This window comes from Gobius niger (assembly GCF_951799975.1).
Source record: "Gobius niger genome assembly, chromosome: 21".
Classification (NCBI taxonomy): Eukaryota; Metazoa; Chordata; class Actinopteri; order Gobiiformes; family Gobiidae; genus Gobius; species Gobius niger.
The window spans coordinates 8,206,330-8,228,806 of record NC_136872.1 but is presented as its reverse complement, the minus strand read 5'-3'; the positions used below and the strand labels follow the sequence as shown (position 1 = coordinate 8,228,806).

General features: G+C 41.7%; 1 protein-coding gene across 1 annotated transcript in view; it reads left to right on the top strand.

Annotated features, from left to right (window-relative positions):
- Positions 1–22,477, top strand: part of adam19a (ADAM metallopeptidase domain 19a) — a 140,885-nt gene that overhangs the window by 80,148 nt on the left and 38,260 nt on the right. The window contains exons 4-5 of the mRNA XM_079580729.1: positions 14,075–14,156; positions 20,814–20,890. Coding sequence (XP_079436855.1) covers positions 14,075–14,156; positions 20,814–20,890 — 159 coding nt within the window. The remainder of the gene's footprint in view (positions 1–14,074; positions 14,157–20,813; positions 20,891–22,477) is intronic.

Below are 22,477 nucleotides of genomic sequence, written 5' to 3'. Positions count from 1 at the left end.
ACTCCACAGAGAACAGCAGGATGTGCAATAGTTTAGTAATTGCCCCAAAACATGGACGAGGGATCACGCAATGTGGCTTTGTATTCAAGTGGCTAATTCTTTCACGACAGCATATACAACATGAGTGATGTCATTAAAGTATAACCCCAGAAGAGGCTTGTATTTCTCCTCGTCATGAGTGCTGTCTTGTACTGTGTAAACAATGATGTCACTTTAGTAGAAAAGCCCTGTGCACATACCAGCTCCATTTGAAAGATCTATTGCCAGATGTAGTGACGTCATAAACTTTGTTGTAAAAGATTCAAAGGCACACGATGAAACAGTTACCAGCAAAACAAACATTCTCCTAATGATCACATCGAATCAAAGTGCTGTTATTGCGGTGCGTAATCAAAGAATGGATTTGGATGAGGACCTAAACTATTGAAATCTCATATTTGGCTGCCTTTAGTCCACATCTCCATGGAGACGAGCTGGTAAAGTTATAGTCAGGTCTTAGGAGAGGTGAGCCGCTGCCAGCGAAGATGCATGTTTGTTTGGTTATTTTTCAACATCAATACAAATTTGTTATTTTTTTACTCTATTGGGTGGAAAGTTAGGTGGTGTGACTTCAACATTACAACGCTGCCTTTATATAGTTTTGTTGGCACCTTCAAACTTGCTTCTTTAAAGCAGAACTAAGTCACTTGTTTCCCTTAATAAATCCTTTCCATAGTCCCTCTGGGGGTAATACAAGTGATGATTGGGGGGGTCTCTCACCTCCCCCTGGTGTCTAAGGCCAAGGAGTCGGAGGCTCCAATACACACTAATGGAATCACGAAGAAGAAGCTAACAGGCTAACAGGCAACGCTAACAACAGGCTTGCTTAACTTAAACAGTATTTACAGCCAGGTTTGAGTGAAAAAAAATATCTCTATTGTGTAATTGGATGTACAATATCCCTCTCTCCCTTTGTCTTTTCTGTCAGCGTAGTGTTTACTCTCACGGACAATTAATGAGTAAAAAAACACAACATGCTACAACACCTGCAGTGGCGCTTATGGCCTCTAGGGGCAGGAGTTACTTAGCACTGCTTCAAGAAAACATCCATGTTAACTTAAACTATTGCAAAAGTTCAGTCTGAGTAATGTTTTTCTTTACTTTACTTTTATTTTAGTCTTGTTTTGGTCTTCATTTGGGATTTTGAATTTGATGAAAAAGCATTACTTTTGAATGAGATTTTCAAAAGAGTTGTAGAAGAACTGTAAGTTTAAATGCAAGATGTGTTTTATCTAGAAGCTACGTTTAAGTTTGGGTCAACACTGGCTCAATAAAAGGCGTTGTCAATCTCTTTTTGACAAGTGACCCAGAAAGGACAAAATTGATACGAGTTAGAACTAAAAGACCATTTGTAGAAGAGCAGTTTATTTTACCACAAGCTCACAATTGATCCTCCACTGCTCTGTCATTGTCAGATGTTCAACCGTTTTAAAAGAGAGAGTGCGAGAAAAATCTACTCATACAAACCGCAGAATATTAGGGTCAAGCGGAAACTAGGCCATAGCTTTTCTCATTTACTCTTTTCACGTGCGGGTCAGACCTCTGAAAAACATCTCCGCGGGTTAGAAAGGTCAAACCGGCTTGATAGAGTTCTCCTTTCTAGTGAAAACAGTGAATGGAGTGGATGAAAGCAGCTGCTAACACTTACAGTGGGAGAGCTGCCTTTGTCGTCCTCTGTCAGTGGGCCAATAGGTCACACAGACTCACACACAGACACGCTCTCGCCGCAGATCCTGGCACCAGATCATGTGGAGACGGGCCTAAACAGCTGCTCGCGCTCCCGGCCTAATGTTTGCTTTGAACGTCGGACATTAACTCCGCTCTAACGGCCTCCCCCGGCTTGTAGCGCCGGTTGCGTGTTTTTTATTTTATTTTATCGGCCACGACTGGAGTGTGAGTTACAAGCGTCGCTATAAATCAGTAGGGGGGCGCCTGTCATTACCTCATCCATCAAATCCGGATCTCAAAGTACACTGGAGAGAGTGGGTGGACTGTTTTTGAAAATGTGGGTACAGTTTAGATTTGGGGGTTTATTAAAAACGCAAACATTTGTTCAAGTCGTAAAGGTTAGTGACAGACTTTTAGCCACTGCCTCAACTCTTTTCTCACTTTTACAAATGCCTTTTCACGCAGAAACTACAAGGTCTTGGCTTGGCACTGGCCCACAGCCTGTAAATAAAAAAGCAACAAAAAAGCAATGAAAAGATGACAAAAATAATAACAAAAAAAATGTCAATAAGTTACAAATTTGACAGAAACGCAAGAAAAATACGACAAATACAGGCCAAAGAAGTAAAACACAATAAAACAGCAAAAACACAACAAAAGAACAGCAAAAGTGTGTTAAAACTATATGGTCTTGTGTAACCCAGGTGATAAAACCTGTGCCCAGCCTGTTCCTACCGTTCCCATTCATTAGTTTTTCCCCATGCCGGTAACCAATCACTGCGCTCGCTTTCGGTGACGTCATCGAGTCACATGGGTCGGGGCGGCGTAGCGTGCGTTCTAAGATGGCGCTGCGCATTCGTTTTTACTTATCATTTAACTGGTTTATATCTCAACTCATAGGAGTCTCCTACCGTGACCCAAACCGCGAGGAAGAGCGCTTGTGGGTAGAGATAGATCGCTAAACCGGTGAGTGTTTGTTTGTTGTCATGCTGCGGTAGCATTGGCGTTAGCCTCCGCCGGTTTGTGTATGGGCGCTGGTTAGTATGGGGTTTCACAAAGTTTATGCCCTGTTTCTTAATTATGTCAACTCTGAATTGAATGTGAATTGAATTATGATCCATATGTGATTAACTTGTGTGATGTGATTGTGATTGTGACTGCTGGTTATTATTTGTAAAGATTAATTGCTAAATATTATAACTAGTGTTATGAAACTGATCTTTGAATGTAAATGTAAATGTATAGTGCAGCTAGTGCTATTAATGTGACATTTATTATAGATTGATTTAAATTTGTGCACATGTGAACGAAATAGTTAGCAACTAGCTGGTGATTTATTGGAGCTTTTGGTCCTGTTCTCCAGGCCAGGTTCTAATCCCGATGGCGAGCTGATGGAGCAGGCCTAGAGCCTACAGTTGGCAATTGCTGAAGAATCGAATCGAATCGCACTCTCCTGCTGGGCGGGTAGGGGGCTCCTTGTAGTCCACGAACTCTCCCCACTCAACTCACTTGCCCACACACACTACATTCCCCAAACCCCCTCAGACATTTTCCCCTGGACAATTACATCCAACCCAGACGTGGGTTTACCCGGGATTTGTGGAGGGGTTGGAAAGTGGGGTGGTGTGCCTGATGTTGGGGTTTCCCAACGCTGGGTTTGCGGACTCTGGATTATGATCAATACACAGTTATATTGTATTGTGCATTTTGTTGGTCATTTGATTTGAATTGTACTCACTATTAGATATCGATTTAAGCGCTTATTTGTTGAATGGCCATTCACAGAATCTATACTATTGGTCACTGTATATATTTTGCACTTTTGTTTATAATTACTACTTTTTCTTTAAATACATGGTACCTCTAAACCATACTCTTGCCTCTTGTCCACTCCCTCCTAGAGCCGAATTAGATCTTCTGGTCACTAGCCTATGTTGACATTTCCCTTTTTGTATTCCTGTGTTCCGTAGTAACATAACTTACTCGCAGGTACTAGGTACGTACTCCATAGAAGTTATAACATTGTTATACACAGGTGCTACACTTGGCTTTCAAATGAGGCATTGCACTGGCCTATAGGCTGTGAATAAAAACTCAACAAAAATGTGACAAAACAGCTACAAAAACACAAAATACAAAAGCGGGCCAGAAAAGCAACAAAAAAAGGAAACAAAAAGGAACAATAACACATTAAAACCATTTCATGAAATAGCCACACAACTTGACAAAAAAGTTCAGTTCAGTAGGTCTTAGCTTTCAAATGAGGTGTTACACGGGCCTATAGGGTGAAAGCTCCAGTCAGGAAGCTTTTAGATTTGGGTAAAGCTGAACTGGAGGAAATGCTTCAGTTAAGGTGTTATTTCTTTCCACATGGCCTCCCTGCTGCACATCAGTAAGGTGAAGAAGCATGTAGTCCTCATTCAGCCAATCAGAAGAGATCACCTCTGTGGCATTTGACCAATCAGCAGAGACCTGTCGGCTCTCAACTTCCTGCTTTCTCTGAAGTCTGAAAAAGACCCAAGTCTGGCTCATTTCATGGTACATTTCTTGACATAACTTGAAAACTAACCATGGTAAGTTGATAAAACTCACACATTTTATTGGTGAATTATTGTGCTAAGTTGCTTTTGGAGGATGGAGTGAAATAAATGAAATTACAGCGTGAAAAAGGCAGGCACCATATTTGTTCACTGAAACCTAAAGTTAATTAGTTTTGTCCATATTTGGAGCTGGCCCATGGCACTGATTATTCATACTTACAGTATTTTCTTGACAAAAGAACCAATAAACCCCAGGGCTATGTTTTTATGTTGCCAAAGGTCATTTTTAGTAAAGTTTTTAGGCAAACAATATTTAAGGTGACTGACACTTCCACTGCAGGTAAAGCGCAATCACATTACAAAAACTCTTGCCTATGACCGGTGTGATCATTCAGACATATCACAAAACACAACGTCTCCTGAATACCAGCACCCCTGAGACTGGAAAGTATTTTTTAATAAACCCCTTTGAGAGCAATGAACTAAATATGGTAACTTTGCTCACATTGATTTTAAACTTGTGTTATGTCCCCAATAACACTGTTAAGTTGCAATTATTTATTTCAAAGTATTTCAATAAGTGCCCTATAAAGGGTTAGGAGGTTAATGTCAGAGTATTTATTTATTTTGTGATGTTCTGTCACTGCAGGTACAATAAAGGTCACGATAGCAAATGAAATTGACTTTACACAGGAAACACATTGGATACCTCAACTTTAAAATAAGCATGTTGTTATCCTCATAATACTCACTTGTTGCCAAGAGGAACTAACACCAGATTTTGTGCTCAAACTGAGAGAAAAAAAAGAAACATAACATGCAATTTCCTGTTTTGAAATTAGAGCAACAAGTGTCCCGATGACTGAAGTTTCATAACCCTTTTTGCCCGTGTTTTTCTCCTGCAGCAGCGGAGGCCGCACAGAGGCGACGCGGTGCCAAAGAGGAAACAGTTTGAAAAACGACGTTCTCCCACCGCGCTGCACACCGAGTTCAAATCCGTGCACGTGTCCGGGTCAGACGTGCGGTCAAGAAATGTATTCACACGAGATCGGAGAGTTCTGCGGCGTTAGGCACAGGCGGGAGAAGGTTAGGACACGAGTATAAACAGCGCTCTGTAAACACGCTCCAGTGCTACTCCTCAAACTTGTTTACTGCTATGTAGCGCAAGAAAACCGAGGGGAAAGTCTGAAGCCTAAAGTCACGGCTTTGCATGAGGAGGAGGCGCAGTTCACTTTACATGTCAGTTTTAGTGTTTGTGTTAAAAACAGATTATGTGTGATAAAAGGAGGTTAGATGTGAAGAATGCCTGCAGATTTTTAACATGATTATCAATGCCATTTTTCAACAGAATCCTTGAGAAAATGTTTTGCTCTTACAACGGCTTCAAACAGCTGCGTGTTTTTGTGAAAAGTTGAAAGACATATTTTTCACTTGTCGTAATAAATTCAGTTGAAGGTGAGTCCTGGAGCTACACCAGTTCAGCAGGTCACCCCTAAGCTTTTGGAAGAACAAATACCTCATTCCTTTTTTAGTTGTTGCTAACCCGAGTTGTAAAACGCAGCGGCTTCGAAGCTCCTCGTTGGAAGTATTTCTTGAGCTCTGGAGAAATGGATGACTTTTCAAACACCGACAGTTGAAAATAAGTGCAGCTGTAAGAGAGAACAGGAAGTTTGTCTCTCTTTGCGCCCGTGTCTTGTGTGACAGAGTGCAGATTAACAAGAGGCAATCTGCCATCTTTGTAAGGTCAACAGCCGCTGCCTTTATGCCACTTGTCCTTGTTTTTCTCTTCTTGTTCTTGTATTGATCGAGCTGAGAGGTGCACTGTCTTCTTTTGGATGGCTCCTGGCCCCGGCTCCTCGGTGACAACAACTGCACTAATCTTTGGCTTCTGTATCATTTGTATTAAAGTGCCCTCATCTTCTCAGTGTTGACTTATTGCCAGCTTTGTCACATAAGTTATTTAGATGGACGATTGTTGTAACTAAGCCGAGATGGATAGACTTGGATTAAATTAATTTCTTCCTTTGCCGGATGCATTCGTCAACGCTTTGCATAGTGGTTGCTAGGTGACCACAAGCCACCATCAGTATATTTGCAGCGGTTTGTGACTGGTTTAGGGCTAGCCGCTCACACCTGGGCCGCAGCGCTTAGTTTCAGAGAAAAGAGGCGGCTCTACTCTCAGAAAGGATATGCATATTCAGAGCAGAGCTGACTGTTTAAGGCGTGGAACCCGGGGTTAGAAAAGGGAACAACCACTTCAGCTTTCACTTCTGGATTTGAACAGAAATCACGATGAAATCAAGCATGGTGTCCATTGTTTATTTGGGTTTTAACTTTTGTAATGTGCTCGGTATCTGTCATAGTCTTTCAAACATGTTCCTATACGTGGCTTGAAGCAGTATTGTTGTTTATCGTTGAACATTTTACTTATTAACAGTGAATGTTCGGTCCCTCTCCTGCTCTGTAGCCCGTAAAGATCATATTTTTATACATCGTTTTAAAATGGTGGACCGTAGAACATCTCTTAAATGACACATTAATGATACTCCATAGTCTCAAACCTCAAACTGCCTGGCGGAAACTCCTCCCAGTGGTTCAGGCAAGTGGCGTTTTGAATATGAAATAGAATTTAGTCTCTGCGGTGACACAAAAGAATATGCCTTGATTTACTGATGCATAATCTTGGTTATTATAGCGGCTGGCACTGCTACTTTTATATGGATATCAAACATGCAAGAACTGGCACAAAAATCATTACTTCTGCAGAATGATTACACCTCGACTGTTTGTATAAATCTATCAAAAACAACAAAAAATATTGTATGCCGTTGTTAGCATTAGCATAGACATCAATTATATAGAGCAGGCTTTCAGGTAACTCAACAAAGGAAATGTCCTCTTGTTCCTGTCTGGTCACAGATGCTTCCTGAAGCAGCAGTGCGGTTGTGGTTCGCCATGTTTGACTTACGCTGTTGTAGGTTCGTCAGTGAACCCGTAAATGTGCTCTGATCCCAAAGGATATCTCCATGGATACTATCAAAGACACATTCTCCTCTTTTATCCCTTTAAATCCTCTTTCTACGGAGCCGGGAATAAGGCCACCCACCCACTCGCACCCAAGGAGAATAATGTTGGGAATTATCTGGAAACCTTGGGAGCTTGACTTACATTTAATGTTCGAGTGCATCGGCTCTTTTTACAAAGTCATTGTTTGATGACTGAGCCGTGAGTGAGACTTGGAACTTAGATTCACAATTCACAGCTTTACTTGGCAAACATTTGATTTTGGATGGATTCGTCTGGGCTCATGAATATTTTCAAAGGTCAGCTTGATTTGCCTTGCCGAAGAATCCAATTTCAGTTCATAACAGGGGACAGTGGCTTCTTTTTCAAATGGACACACCGTGGCTAACTGAGCTTAAGAACATTCTTTTGTGTTCCCTAGCATCGGCATTTCACATTTTATAATGTTAAATTATAATGACAGTAATGATGGAGACATATGCACATTTAGCCTGGAGCTCCCCCTGTAGGCAGCAGTGGCAAAGACAAGAGGAAGCAAAGCTCATGGCGCCGTGATGTCTATACACTTTGAGCGTAGCACAGCTCAGAACAGGCCCAGTATTATGGGCTTTGACTATGCTGCAGTCGGTCAAAAAACCAACACGTCGCCATTGTGGAGGGTGCAAATATTAGCCTATCATCGAGTGTGTTGATAGGATAATATCGGCACCCACTACAGGTAGGAGCGGTAGAAGAAACAATCAAGTTTTTGGGACTCACTAAACTGGGCTCCCTTGCATAATTTCATGCTTGATGCGCACCATTTTATCAACTAGCTTGAGAAAATATGTGTTTAATGTATGTATAAACTTCTTAACTCAACACAAACGAGGACCATTTTGCTGACAACAATGTGTTACAAACATTCCACTGACAGTCATGACATCTAGACTTTATCATTACAAAATTTGCAATCACTATGTAAAAACCATGGGTCACATCGGTACTGTTTCGAGCGCACTTTGAGTCCAGCGTGAGGTCATGTCAGGTGGCCTAAGAATTGTTTTTCCGAAGTATCCCTTTAAAATTCCATCCTCTCCTTGTCTGAGCGTTTTAATATTCCTCATGTGACAGGGGAAATCATAATGAAAAGCTCCCTTCACTGGTTCGGGATATTCCCTGCCCTCACTGCGCAGCCCTGAGGCACCGACACTCAACAAGGCCTTTTCTTTATCATCATCATCTCCTTGTCATGTGTCCTGGCATGTCCGGCACACAATGGTCCAGTTTTTGTAATCCGGTCTGCTGACGGTAAACAGGCTGTTTTCCTCCCAGCCCAGGGTGACGAGGCTCAGGGCACACTCAGGAGTAATAGTCATTTTACTGATGAAAACGTTTTGGACAATAAGAGGGTTTTGTAAAATTGAGATACTGAGTCTTACTTACATTTGGTAGTATATCATGTCTGTTTTCAAGGTTTTCTGCACTGCTTTTCTGCTGCGATAGTAGCTCCATCTTTTCACTGCCTCTTTGATAAAACACCATCAGCCTTTCCCTAGATCTTTTCAAACCGCGGAGATGCAACAGGCGGATTTGACCTGCGATTGATCCGAGTCACAATCCCTTTCATATTGTTATTGCTGTATCATTGCGCTGCCGACTCCCTCTTCCCGCTGAGCTGCGAGTAAAATGACAGTCTTGTGTGTTGCCTCCACCCGCCGTGACTCCTGCTGTTTATCTCTCATTAGTTACCATTTCATCAGCTGGCCGCAGCCGGAGCGACGGACTGTTTTTTTTTCCTTTATCTTTATGGAAATAGAGGTTTGACCCTGGCTTCACGGACGGCGCTCCCGCTACCACAGGAAGGCCTGGCTGCGTGTTTGTCTAATTATTCACTATCAGAGCAGTCGATGAGCCACAGCCCACGCTCTGGCTCTTTTTAATGAGCTCGAGCGTCCTGCAAGACAACACCGTATGTGGCGAGGAAAGGGCTCATTTCCCTTTGCACGAGGAGGAACTGTAGAGTGCAGTCAGGGTCTTCTATCCTGCCCACGTTTGCCTCTTTTTTACCAGAGATCGGCACTTCTGTTCTAATGACACTTCCGGTAGAGCACGAAGTCCGTTCACTGTTCGCCATTAAAATGTGATGCACAGAAGATTGATTTGTGTAAAATGTTCATTTGCACCAACAAGTCAAGAATGCACTGTTTCTCTGTGTGGCCGGAAGACGACTTTGTGTCTTTGCAGAAACTGATTTTCTCTTGACGTCTGCTGTCCTGTGTTAACTGGTAAAGAGCGAAGGGGCGGGCAGTGCACTCACGGGAATTTCCGGGATAAGGTGAAATTTGTCATTATATTGATGGCGGATTCTGGCTTATATAACTTTATGAGCGATCCACTGTTTTAAAGAAATTGGGTGAGGATAGCACTTCTCTGCGACATTGCTGCAATACCTCCCCCTAGTGGTTTGGGTGGCTCCAGAAAGAACATGATAGTATGGAATCCTGTGGGGACTTTACACCGTCCAAAATGAACTTAAATGCCTGGCTCCAAAGGAATATTATTGCTTGTCAGGATAGTTTCCTCCTGTGGTAACTCTTGGGGAGTAGCATATGTTTGACCAAGTTGGTTGTTGTTGTGTAGATTGTTAAAGTTTAAGCATTACTGGAGTATTGTGAAAAAATACCACCTCCTTGCCCTTTTTAGGAACACGCTCTGCAAGAGTAGCAAAGTGCGGCATCTTAATTTCACGCTCGACTTTGGACACTTCACTCTAGGCACTCTAGATGTTTTTTCCCAACACAGATGTAATTGTTTTAACTGACTTATTTATTATGTCATGTCCATTTTTTGTGTATAAATCTGAGTGCTCATGAAAAGAGTTTTGTTCTCTCGTTGGGACTTTCCCTGTACAAAAATAAGTAAAGGAATGGGGCGGAAATGCCCGTTTAGCAGCACATGTGATCGGGTTCACATTGAGAAAAACATATTTCATCCCTGACCTTTGCCCAGACCATAGAATACTAACCTGTCCTCCTTCTTATCATAAATATCAGCCTTTTAGCATGTCACAGGAACCTATTCTCTCACTCAAAATATTGCACTTGTGTTTTATCCATCTTTTGTTACTTTTCTAACTATATTGTTGATAATTTTGGGTGTCTGTTCGAAAGAGCACAACCTCTCCTGGCCTCTTCACTAGTTTCCCTCCACTGTTTGAATCTTTCTCGTCAGGTAATGACACAGCAAAGGTAAACTGGGCCAGGACGGCAGTCAGTGTAACGTGAAATATGATTTGCTTTTTCATTTCGGTCTTTCTGCGCCCTCAATCGTAGCTCCCACCGTTTGTTACGTTCCAAATGTAGCGCGCAAAACGAGCCGAGCGGCAAAGGCGGTAAACAAGGCGCACAAATCAAATGCCTCCCCTTCTCCAACTCTCTGACCTGATTTCAGTCAGCTGCATTGTGCGCCTTGATGCCAGTGTCAACAGCCGGTCCTTTCTTGCTCTAAAACCATCTTTTTAGGAAATCAGCCGTGATGTTTGTTTCTGGAGTGATTAAAAGGCAATTGTTTTAACCTTTTGTGTTTGACATATCGACTTGGGTTGACTGTGTAAATATGTAAAAGGTCATATTGGCAGTTATGACAATAATAACCTCACTAATACGTCCTTACTGCGAGGCAAGCGCACTAACTACCACTGTGCTGCCGTTCAAACTTACAATAACCAGGCCTCCCATTTAACTTCACCCACGCCTTCCTGAATGGAGTCTTTGTCTGCTGAAGGTCAGTTGGAAGATTTTCTCTGGCTGTCCCCAGTTCATTTCCGTGTTTTAAGTTATTCTATAGAGTTCTGAATCCTATTGAAGCCATTATGCATTCACATCCGACACACCAGCTTTGTGAAATTAGCTCTGCAGAGTGCAAGTGAAAGGCTTTTTAACGGCAGAGTAATATGTCGGCGCTAAAAAGTGAGAGAAAGCCGGATTATGTTCTACAGGTTTTAAGATTTTACCTCAATGAATAATACAATAGGACCCCCGGGAGCAGATGGAGATTGGGCATGTCTTTTCTGTCTCTTCTGTGCTTGCCCGTTTGTGAGTGGTTTTGCTAAGTCGAGTTCGAGTCTGACCCGTTTTCAGCCTGCACACACAGTAGGTAAGAAAGGAAGGAAGGTAGTGTCCCAGTGGCAGCCCACGGTCGTAAGGCCAGCGCTCATCCAGGGACGTCCTGGCATTTGACGAGTGATTGTTCCGTCCGCGGACAAGATGAATGTCACCTTTCAGTTCAGCAGGCTACAATAGACTCACTATATTTGTTATAGAATGGCCTTTGCAGGACAGCAAGGGGGGTGGATCTTTTTTCTACTTTATGCCAGTGTACGATGTGTGCGTTGTGAACCTTAGTTTGATTTAAAATGAACATGTAATGCCCTGTCAGAACTGCACAATGACACATAAAGCACTTGAACCTCGAGCTGTGTTTTGACCCACCCGCGCATCTTTGTGTAATCTTTGATTCTTCTCAAGTGGCTCTGGAAATGCTTTCGTCACCTTTCCATCTCTTGCTAAGCTTACTTCTTTCATCGTGGAGTAAAAACACTTGCCATAGCTTCACTACAGCCACACAAACTTTATTAAAACAGCTGCGCAGTGAGAGGGGCTTACAGTGAGCTCGTGATTGCAATAAAGATGTGTTTCAGATTACGTATGCAGAAGTATAATACCCGCTCTTTTTGGATAAACACTGTTGTTATTTTGTTATGACATTTTAAAACAACATTAAAAAAGATTCTTTGCCCCCTAACAAAATTCTACACTCATTTTGCATTTCAGATTTGAATGAACCCAAACACATGTCGAGTATCAACACCTGTCGAGCAGCGTTGAAGGATGTATTTCCATAAGATAAAGTATACCTTCCCCATATAGTCTACATTGAGATGCAGTCTTAGCATTCTCTCTGGAAATACTTGCCTTTGGAGAGAAATGCCAGATTGCGTGAATGTTAAGCGTGTCGGCTCCTTGCACTGACCTTTGGGGGTGACAACAAATCTATTCCTTCTACTTTGCAGTCCGTCTCTGTGCAGAACGGGGGGACACAAGTGTTGAGGGAAAGTTTGCCTAGCCGCGATAACAATTAGCATAAGATAAGGAAAGTGCAGATGAATCAAGCTTGATGCCATCACAATCAAGACTCTTGGAAGTTTTCTCCTTCTTTTGTCTATCTCTTATCAAAGTCCGGCTCCATCAACTTGAAAGAGGCGCGGCTGCTGCTGATCCAACATTTCATTTGGGGGAGATTATGCTTTTTGCCGTCGAGCTCAGCAGTGTCAGAAAATGATACAGGCCTTGTCAGCCGGCAACGAGAAGCTATGCATATCATCCAAGCTTTGTCTGACTTTGCATTTCTTTTAAAGTTAACTGATTTCACAAGGACGCAAAGACCCATTTACTGCTGTTCTATCAGCTCCAGCAAAAATACAAGCCGTCACTGTGTGTCGAGTTTAAGAGGAATACTTTTTCACCCTAACGTTTGTCAGCCCACATTATGTTGACTTGTTCAACACATTTATAAGAGCATATAGGAAGGTATAAGTTTCTCTTACTTATAGATGCTATTTGCCCGGGGTTGTACAAAACAACATTATTATGCTATATTTGTTCTATCTCCAAATGTACATAAAACGCTGCATTTTCATACAGACAGTAAACCCCATGAGTACAGGCCGATGTGCAGCTTGGAGAATGATGCAACTTCAAAGACATCAACAGTTGCTGACACAGCTCCCGTGTTTTTGAAAGTGGTTGGCAACAAGCACCAAGGCTACATCAAGGAGACTGAAGACAGTGCAGGCCCCGGGCTGTGGCAACCTCAGGGGCTTCATATGCAACATGCAAGTGCATTTGTAATTTCATCAAACTGTCAGCCCCTGTTGTGAAGGCATTATCCCAGCATTGTGATTGTAAAGTGCTCTTACTTTTAAATGAAGCTCCCCACAGTGTAACTGGGACAAGCCTTTACCTGCAGCCGAACCATCAGATACCATTAACATATAGGCCTAACACTTCTCATCTTGTATTCCAGTCTCACAGAGCTCTTTAGGACTGCCTCTCTAAACTTACTTTTGTGGTTGTCTCGACTGATGTTGGGAGATCAATAGGATGATTAGGGACTCGGCAGAGTGTTGGCTCACAGTGTGATCAGTATGGAAAACAAAGACGATTCATTCCAGTGTTTTTATAGACTGGCTGCCCATAACGAGTTATTGATGTCTCAGCCCTAACTTAATGAACACTTTGGGATGGCGCTACAACTTTTATTGAAATTTACAAATCACTTTTACACAGACCAATAAAACGTCCAATCTGCAGTAGTCTGAAACCCTCCTGCCAGGGTTGTTTTTCTCGCCGCAGGAAGGACTCATTGTTGTCCTGAGCCGTTGAGTCATCTGCTGTCCATCACTTGTCAGGCTAATGGGATTAGCTAATGTTATCAGCTAATGTTATTAGCTTAGCGACATGGCAACAATGTTCTAGCCAAGGATCTTCTGGCCAATCTATTGTATCACTGCATTATACAAGACTGATGCAAGCCAGAGACAGAAACACATGTATGAGAAACGCAGTAACAGCGCCCCATGAGTTCAAAAGGAAGAATGTCACGACCGTTTCAAATATTCAATAACGGGGTATCTAAGTGGCCGGGAGCAATTTTGTCAGTAATAGCCTTAACTGCCACTTTCTTCATTGAAACCTCCTGCTAATACCCCATTTTCCCTCAGTCATCCAAGTTAAACGCTCAATCTCTTCTCTCTTCTGCAGGGAGCTCCTCAGTGCGGACTTCACAGAGACCTACTACACGGAGGAGGGCCGGCCGGTGACGCTGTCCAGCCACAATCTCACTGTAAGTACTTTAGATAGTCTGCCTCCCTGACTGAGGAAGAGTAAAAGTACTACGTGAGGGTTGGATTTGCATTTTCATCGGCCTAAAATACTGGATTAAGTTCTTAAGTGCCTGTATATGATGCTTAATTCACTTTAAGGTTAAATTCTGCTGGTTATTTTTGTTGTATCTATAATGTATCACAACTTTACCTGGAGGCATTTTCTTGTTGTGTGCATGATTCTTTATTGTTATTCTAAGTTATATTACCAAGGCTAATGTGTTCAGAGTTACACAGCTTTTACAAATAGACTCTGTGTATTTCTGTGGTTAAGTTAAAGAAACAGGTTTGTGTTCGTGACTGAAAAGGCTGTTTTTTTATCGATTGGCCTCAACATGACACGATGACAAATGCCTTGAACAGATTTGACAATAACCCTGTTAAATATGTCAGTTTGTTTAGAAAATGGAGCCAGTTAAAATTGAAAATGAGAGGTGAATGCTATATAATATAAACACAGTCACATAAGGACGACCTGATCTTGAAAGCAGTGAAAGCAGTCCTTGGGAGATAGAAATTTCTAAGTAAACAGCTGTTCCGCTGAAGAAAACAAAAATAAACTTTAAGTGGTGATTCAGGGAGGTGAACTGAGATACTTGAATTGAATTGATTTATTTTTCTCAAAACCGGAAGCTTTTCGAGGACTAATAACTCCATTGTGAGATCAATAAAGGATGTTTTTACAGAAACAAAAATGGCGAGGTCCTCATCTAAGCTTCTTCCTTGTTTTAGTCGTTTTTGTGATAAAACGTGATAAACAACGAGGAAAAAACCATGACAATCATAATGAGGAAGAAGCTTGGGTTAGTTGTGTAGGTCTTAGCTATTCAAATGAGGGGTTACACTGTAATGCTTGACTGGAGAACATTCACTCAGTTAAAATAAAAGCATGATGGAGGCTTATCAGTTTGTGCTATGAAATGATGTGTCTATGTCCTCGAGGTTTTCGTTATTTTAAACCCTTAATATGAAAATGTTTTGAAGTCTACTGAGATTATAAATTAGATTTTTACTTTTGGCACTCCATTCAGTTTCACGACAATGAAATGTGTTATATTTGCGGCAACGCTGATAGGTTGTGTTCAACATGCTCATAATTAAATCTGCTGATGCACAAAGAGAAAGCAAACGCTACTTAGTACATACAATTTGTTTTGCCAAGACATAAACAAACTTGACTCATCAAGCTAATGTAGAAATAGAGATATGTTTTAAAGCATGTATAAACAATAATAGCTTTGGCAGGGAGGGAAACTGTTTCTTCTCTATTTTACTCCACAACAACAAGATCCAGTCATTTCAGCGAGCACTGCCGGGTATAATATCATGTTAGATGGCTGAGTGGCAGGGTCGACAGCCGTTCTGAATTTGAAATAGGTATCTAAGACACAGCTCTGGATTTGTTTATATCATTTCGCCAGCCGCACGACCGACCGTAAATGACAGGTTTGAGACCGGCCTCCGTGAATCCCAGTGACTCCCATTCAGACGTGGTCCGCCGTGCCGTAGCTCAGTGGTGTTTAACCGAGTGCCATGGGCTGCGCGTCAAACCATGTGTTGGACGGCTCTGAGTGGGCAGGTGGAGAAGAGCCTGTTCCATCATCGCGCAAACAGACACCGGCAATCACATCTCCACAGGGGAATGAGCCGGACAAGCTTAAGCACAGCGAGAGGTAGAATTGTGCCGACTTGCTGCTGCTGTTGATTTGGTCAAACGTTCAAAATATATACGAGAATTCTTGAGATTAGAAAACTATGTGTAAATTAAATGTGGATAATCCAGTTTTTCCTATATTTTAGAAGCTCTAATTTGTCTCGACTTGACTCTTCACAGTAGTTCTGCTTAAAGTGCAAACTTGATATATAATAATGTATATGAGAAGAAAATGGCGACTTTACAGAACTCCCTTGAATGATATTTACGCAATTAAAAAATTAGGCTGTGTTCCAGGACATATCACTTTTCCTCTTTTTGTTCTTTACAGTATTTCATTACATTTACAGTTTTGAGTAAACCTCCCGTAAAGCTGTAGAATTTAGCTGTTTCTTCTTCTACAGTGTCAGCGCCTCGTACTGTGCTTCCTGCTTACAATGGCGTCATTGTTGAACCAAAAACTGTCCTCCACATTTTTAAAGCCCATAATCCAACATTATATCAGTCCTGAGTCGCTAAGTGTGTGTTTATCACGACGTGCTGAATCTATAAACTACGCTGTAGATCAAAACAGAACGTTTTTTATCAAGTTATTCCTATAGCTGCCAGCAGGAGGAGCCACAGTCAAAGTCTTCGCCAGCTTTAGCGCCTATATTTCATGGCACCCATTAAGGCAAGGCAACTTTATTTATACCGTGCAGTACGTACACAAGGCAACTCAATGCACCTATTGCCCAGTCCTAATCTAAACTATTTACTTAAATGTAGATTTTTGACCAAAAGTTTGCCTAGTTTCTCACACAATTCGTTTTTTATATTAGTGATTTATTCCTCACTAATATAAAAAAACGAATTGTGTGAGAAACTAGGCAAACTTTTACACAATTAAAAGTGTCCAAAGGTGTTAATCTAATCGAGTGGAAGAACTTTCTGTTTCTGTCTCAGTGAAGTCCAGACAGAGAGGTTTGCGTTGCACCTGTCCATTACAGCAGACTTTCAGAGTGAACAGAGAGCCTCCACACTAATTGCAGTCCGGAAAGTGCTCCCTCATTGCCAGGATAATAATTTGATCTGAATCCAGTCGGCCACTTTAAACCAATTTTTCTCATTTAGAAGAAGAGACGGTGACACCAGCCTTCAGACAAAGTAGAGAAAACTTTGTGTAAAAAGCCATTGCCACTAAAAGTTGAATCCAGTGAGTGGGGGGATTCTTACAATCGGTGCTCTGGGCTGATTTACCCGTTTGTGTTCACTTCAGAGGAAACTTCAGCCATGTCCTCAATGAACACCAACAATACAGTATGTTCGAAATTTTTATTGCAAATTGTATTTCAGTGCCATAAAGGTAAAAAAAAAAAAAAAAGGTTTTCAATAAAATGGATGGTATTGTGTCTCAGGGCTCTTTGGATCAATGACATCATGATTAGTTTTCAGGTTAAGCCCAGTTAAGGGAAAAAACTACTGAAGAAGAACGTTCCACATTATGAAGCAGATCATCATTTTCAAGAAATAAGGGAAAGAAAAAGGATCTCTCTGCTGATGAAAAGCGTGAAATAGTTGAATGCCTTTGACTAGGTATGAAAACCTTCAATATTTCGTGAATGATTAAGTGAAATCATCGTACTGTTAAGAGATTTGGGGCTGATTCAGAGCACACACAGGGTTGTGCAGATAAAGGCACAATGAGGACGGTTTCTGCCAGACAAATACATCAGATTAAGCTGCTGGTGCCTCTGGAGTCTCCTTAAGATGTTTTTGATTGAAATAGCTTTTGATTTTCCTAATGCTGCATATTCAACATATGACCATTTTCAGTTCTTTACAATGTATAAAGTGTATTGAAATTAATTTGGAACAGCACCTTTTAAGTTGTTTATTATATGTTTATTATATTAATACATAATTAATATCATCGGGAGGTTTTTTCCAATCACATTCAAATGATCCTCTAACAGTTAAATACTTGAAAATTACGCTGACTGTCATTTGAGTTGACAATTATCAGAAAAATATCATTTGCATAATAATTTAGAGAATGCTGTAGAAGAGTCTAAGCTTCCTCCATGTTCAGTGCTGTTCACCTCGCCTCTCCAGGAGCACACAGAACTCTTCTTCAACATCACAACGGGAACAATGACACGTGAATAAAATGAATCTGATCTCCTTGGGCCAGTAATAATGAGCCGCTTTGGTCCTTCACGAAACTAAGTTCTGTAGTCTGTATCTTCAACATCTTTTAAACCTATTACATTCCATTGTAATCAGCCTTAATGACGAGTAATTGAACTCCTACTTCATTGTTTCCAGCAGGAAGTCCTGCGGAGAAGATTGAATTCATCAGCTCGACCCAAACAAAAGAACGCTCCTATTGTTCTGCAAATGACACATCGTCAACAGCAATAAGTGCTAATTATCGAACGCTCTTCCATTGTGCGGCTTCATAATTGAATAATGGCTCTGGAAAACACTGTTGTTCTAGTTCTTTGAGTCAATCCAGTAATATCAACAGCACAAGTCGTTGAGGGCCTAGGTTACAATGCTAATTAGATACATTGCAGTTTATAATGAAGTAAATGAGATGACGCCGTTGCTGCCGTTTGTTGTATTGTTCATGTTTAATCAAGCGCCTGAATGCTACAAGGAAACGTTTGTTGGAAATCAGATGCTCTTAAAGACAAATTAAAACTTGGAGCTGAGTAAACGTAGTCAGAGAAACCATGGCTAACACTACTCTGGCCGTTTGTCCCAGGATCAACATCTAGAAAAGTCAGAAAGTCAGGATTAGTCCGGCCGGCCGGCACTTGCTACTTTTTTTTTTTTTTCTTCGAAAGCTGGAGCATCTAAAGTCGTCCTCATCACAGCAAACCATTTCTCCAGCAAGTTTGGTGTCGAACAGATGTTTCTTTATCGCCTCAAAAGAGATTCTTGTTACAACCTCCCCTCCCCTCCATCATTTGGAGCAAACTTTATGACTTCTGTCTCCTCTGATTCGAGTGCTTCACCTGTTGATTCAGCAGAAATCTGTGCTGTTTCTCGTTCTCGCATAAAACCCGGCCATTGGGGCTCGAGTAGACTAGAAAAAGGAACTGACGGCACATATGTCATGGCTTTTTAGTGCAATGCAAATGTGCGGAATGTTAATTATTCAGCGTTTCTGCCAGTCAAGAAGTCCTTTTAACACTTGATTGACGTTCGAACAATTGCATCTACCTTTTCTACCTGTTTTCTCACCGACTCTCGATACAAAGCCCACTGGAGCATGGGACATAGGGGCTGGACTAATTGCTGATCCGGGTGTTAGAATGGGGAGTAAGTCGGGGAAGGTAGGGTCTCTCTCTTCTCCGCTTCGCTCTCTCCTTGACAGCTGACGTTGGCTGAAGCTCGGCGCCGCTGATGCCGCCGCTGTTCACTGAATGAGCTTATTACACGCTCGGCTAAGCTGACAGAGACACGGAGCACTATCACTGGACCAGGCTGTACGCTGAGGCAGGCTTAATTGAATTCGGGGGGGATAAATAATAACGCTATGTAGATGAGTTCATAATGAAATCAAACCAAATTGAACACGGGAAATAAAATGGTGTTTCAAGAGTCAAGGTGAGACGAGGAAAACATTCTCTTTCGGATCAGGTAAAAGTTGTGCTCGCTAGACATTTTTTTTGGCAAATTCATCATGAAAGGGCGACCCACAAACAGCCTGTGAGTTTAGTATTCATGCATGTGTGCGAAGAGTGACTTTATATTCAGCTTTGTGACACAGATTTACATTTGCGTGGAGAAATACTGTATGCAAATTCCTGACAAATGTCAGCAAATTTGCACTTGGAATTTATGTGAGAGGCATAAAAAGAGTAAATCTGTTTTGTGCCGCTTGAATATGTATAGACATCTGTTTACACAGACACATGTACATAGTACAAGTTCACAGTCAAAGGACTAAGCAGACATCTTTCTGGACGTTTTATATGTCACGTTTATGACTAGGGTTGGGCTCAAAGGCACTGTTTTCAGACAGAAATCATCTAAGCCAAACATTCTGCTGTGTATGTTTGTGCTGGGTTAAAGTACACTCGACCAAACAGAAACTGTAGAACAAGTTTCCAAAGTCTCACCTGTTGTTGCTCCGATGAGACTTCTGGGTTGGAACGATTAAGCTGGTCCATGAGTCAATAAATACAGTAATTACAGGGTTTCAATTCTAGTATCCATTCTTTCATCCTTACAAAAGACTTCCAGAAATAAGCAAGATGGATTCAGTTAATTTCCAGCAAATTCTGAAAGAAAATGTAACAGCATCTGGGAAAAGGCTGTTAAAGTTAAAAAGCAAATGTCTTCTACTAATGAGCAATGATCCTAAACACACCTGAGAATCCACTACATCGCATTAAGAGGTGCGGTCTGTCGTCCTGACCTAAGCATCTCTGAAGATGTGCGAAGAAGACCCAGAAATCTTAGTTCTGGAAAAAGAAAATATGAGACTTTAAGGACTCTTGGCTTTCCAGAAAAGTTTTGGGAATGTCTCATCCCATACCTTTTGGAGACATAGCTACAACTTGCAAGAGATCAATCCCGAAAACATGGAGGGAATGACAGTCAGAGGCATAAAGAGACGGGTGATCTGAATATAATATCTTGCTGTCCTGCGCTAACAACACAGTTAAATCTATATATTTTGAAGAGCCACTTTATCATTTGTCCTTTTTCAAATCTATAGTTCAAGGTGAGTCGCTCGAACACAGATCTTCAAACAGGAAGTTGACGTCCGGTTGCTCAGAGGCCGCAGTGACTTTGCCGTCTGGTCTCGTGGCCTCAGACAGCCGAATTGACTGCGCGCATCGATTGGCCATCGGCCGCTCTCTGGGCTCGTCTACACAAATATTATCATGGCGCTATTACCAGCTGTTGGGGCGCGCACTCTTCAGGTGGAGATGGACTATTGATCTCTGCGACTGTTGTGTTTCAGGACCACTGCTTCTACCACGGCCGCGTGAGGGGGCATCCCGAGTCCTGGGTGGCTCTCAGCACATGCACCGGAGTCAGGTACGTGCGCCATCTCAACTGCTACAAAAGGGTATCACGGATTTTGAGAGAAATTACCTTTGAAAATTGTGCACGCTGACTGAGCCTTGAAGTCAGATTTGCCTTCCCTCTCAAAATGATGGTCAAATTAGGACTGAACCGGTTTGCGAAAGGTTTAAAAATAGACCTAAATGATGTGTAAACCGGGTGGAAACCGCGCCCGCATCTTTTCTACTGCTTTGGATCAAAAACATTGCTGTCAGAAACTTCGGCGTAATTGCACAGAAGCAGCTCTGAATGCGCAGGATTTCCTAAGGGCAAGCTCTGTACTATTTTCTTCTATTTCCAAACAAGAGACTACAATGAACATCAATAAATGAATTCAAGAAGAGAAAATGGTGGTTTGCACTGAGCGGCGCCGTCTGTGCGGGCGGTAATACAAACAGTCGTTGAAGAGGCGCTAATGTGGGAGCCATGTCAATAAAAGCATAAAGTCAATTTCAAGCAAGAATGGCTTCGGCAGTGACAGCGGCCCGGGGCCTTGTACTGCAATTAATGCGCTGTCCTCGGGTTATTCAACACTGTGTTCGCTAATGTGCACAATTAGCCTCCCACTCTTGTGTATTTACATGACCAAAAGAGTGCACTTTGAGTTAGTTTGTCACAAAAAAAAAGTCTGTCAATGCCTTTAGGAGATGCGGTTCTAAACTGACCCCTGCAGTTCAAACCCAGTTTTCTTGGCTGCTTCTTTGTCTGGTGGAATAATTGTTGAGGCAAATTTGAAACACACGCACACACACAAAAATAATTATTTGACAATATTTGGACGGTGCAGCTTCAAAGAGCGAAATATTGGCTTTATGTTTTGTTGGTGGTTTTTGGAAACTAATTTTCTAGATGGGTGTCTGCACAAGAGCTCTTTTCATGTTCATTTGAAAGAGATTATTTTGGTTTGACTCCGGTGAAATTGATTTCTGAAAAAAAGAATGGGGAAGAAAAAAAAACTACCTTGCTTTTCATTTTGAGAATGCAAATGCGCTGTTTTGTGTCCACCTCATTAAGGCGAGACACGGCAGAGGAAAACATTGATTTTTCACGCCGCGGTCAATGATGAGACTTTTCAGCTAGTTTTCGCCCACAACATTTTAGTTTTAAGGTCAGAGTTGATCAAAGACCAAGCTCACCCTTTGCTGCTTGTTTTATGACGTTTTGTCGCGAGTGAGCCGGAGATTTCCTTTAACATCACGCCGCACTGGCCGCTTTCCCACACTTCACAAATACTTGGACATATGGACATATTTGTGTCCACATGCAGACGTTAGAAAACCTTAGGACTCGTTTCATTCCACTATTGGAATGAAATCCTCAACATGTCCACTTTAGTAGCTCCTACAGACTCCAAACATTCCAGTCATAGACCTAACAGGGTTTTTTTTCAGAGCAATTTTTTTTTTTAAATGTCTAATTCCCAGCCTGATTTATTGAGCTTTAACTAAAACAAAACAAACAAGGGGAAATTAGATTTTTTTTTTTCACTTGTAAATAGCTTATTGAAAAACTAAAACAATTAGCACTAAGCAATGTCTTAACTGTTTAGAGGTGGGCAAA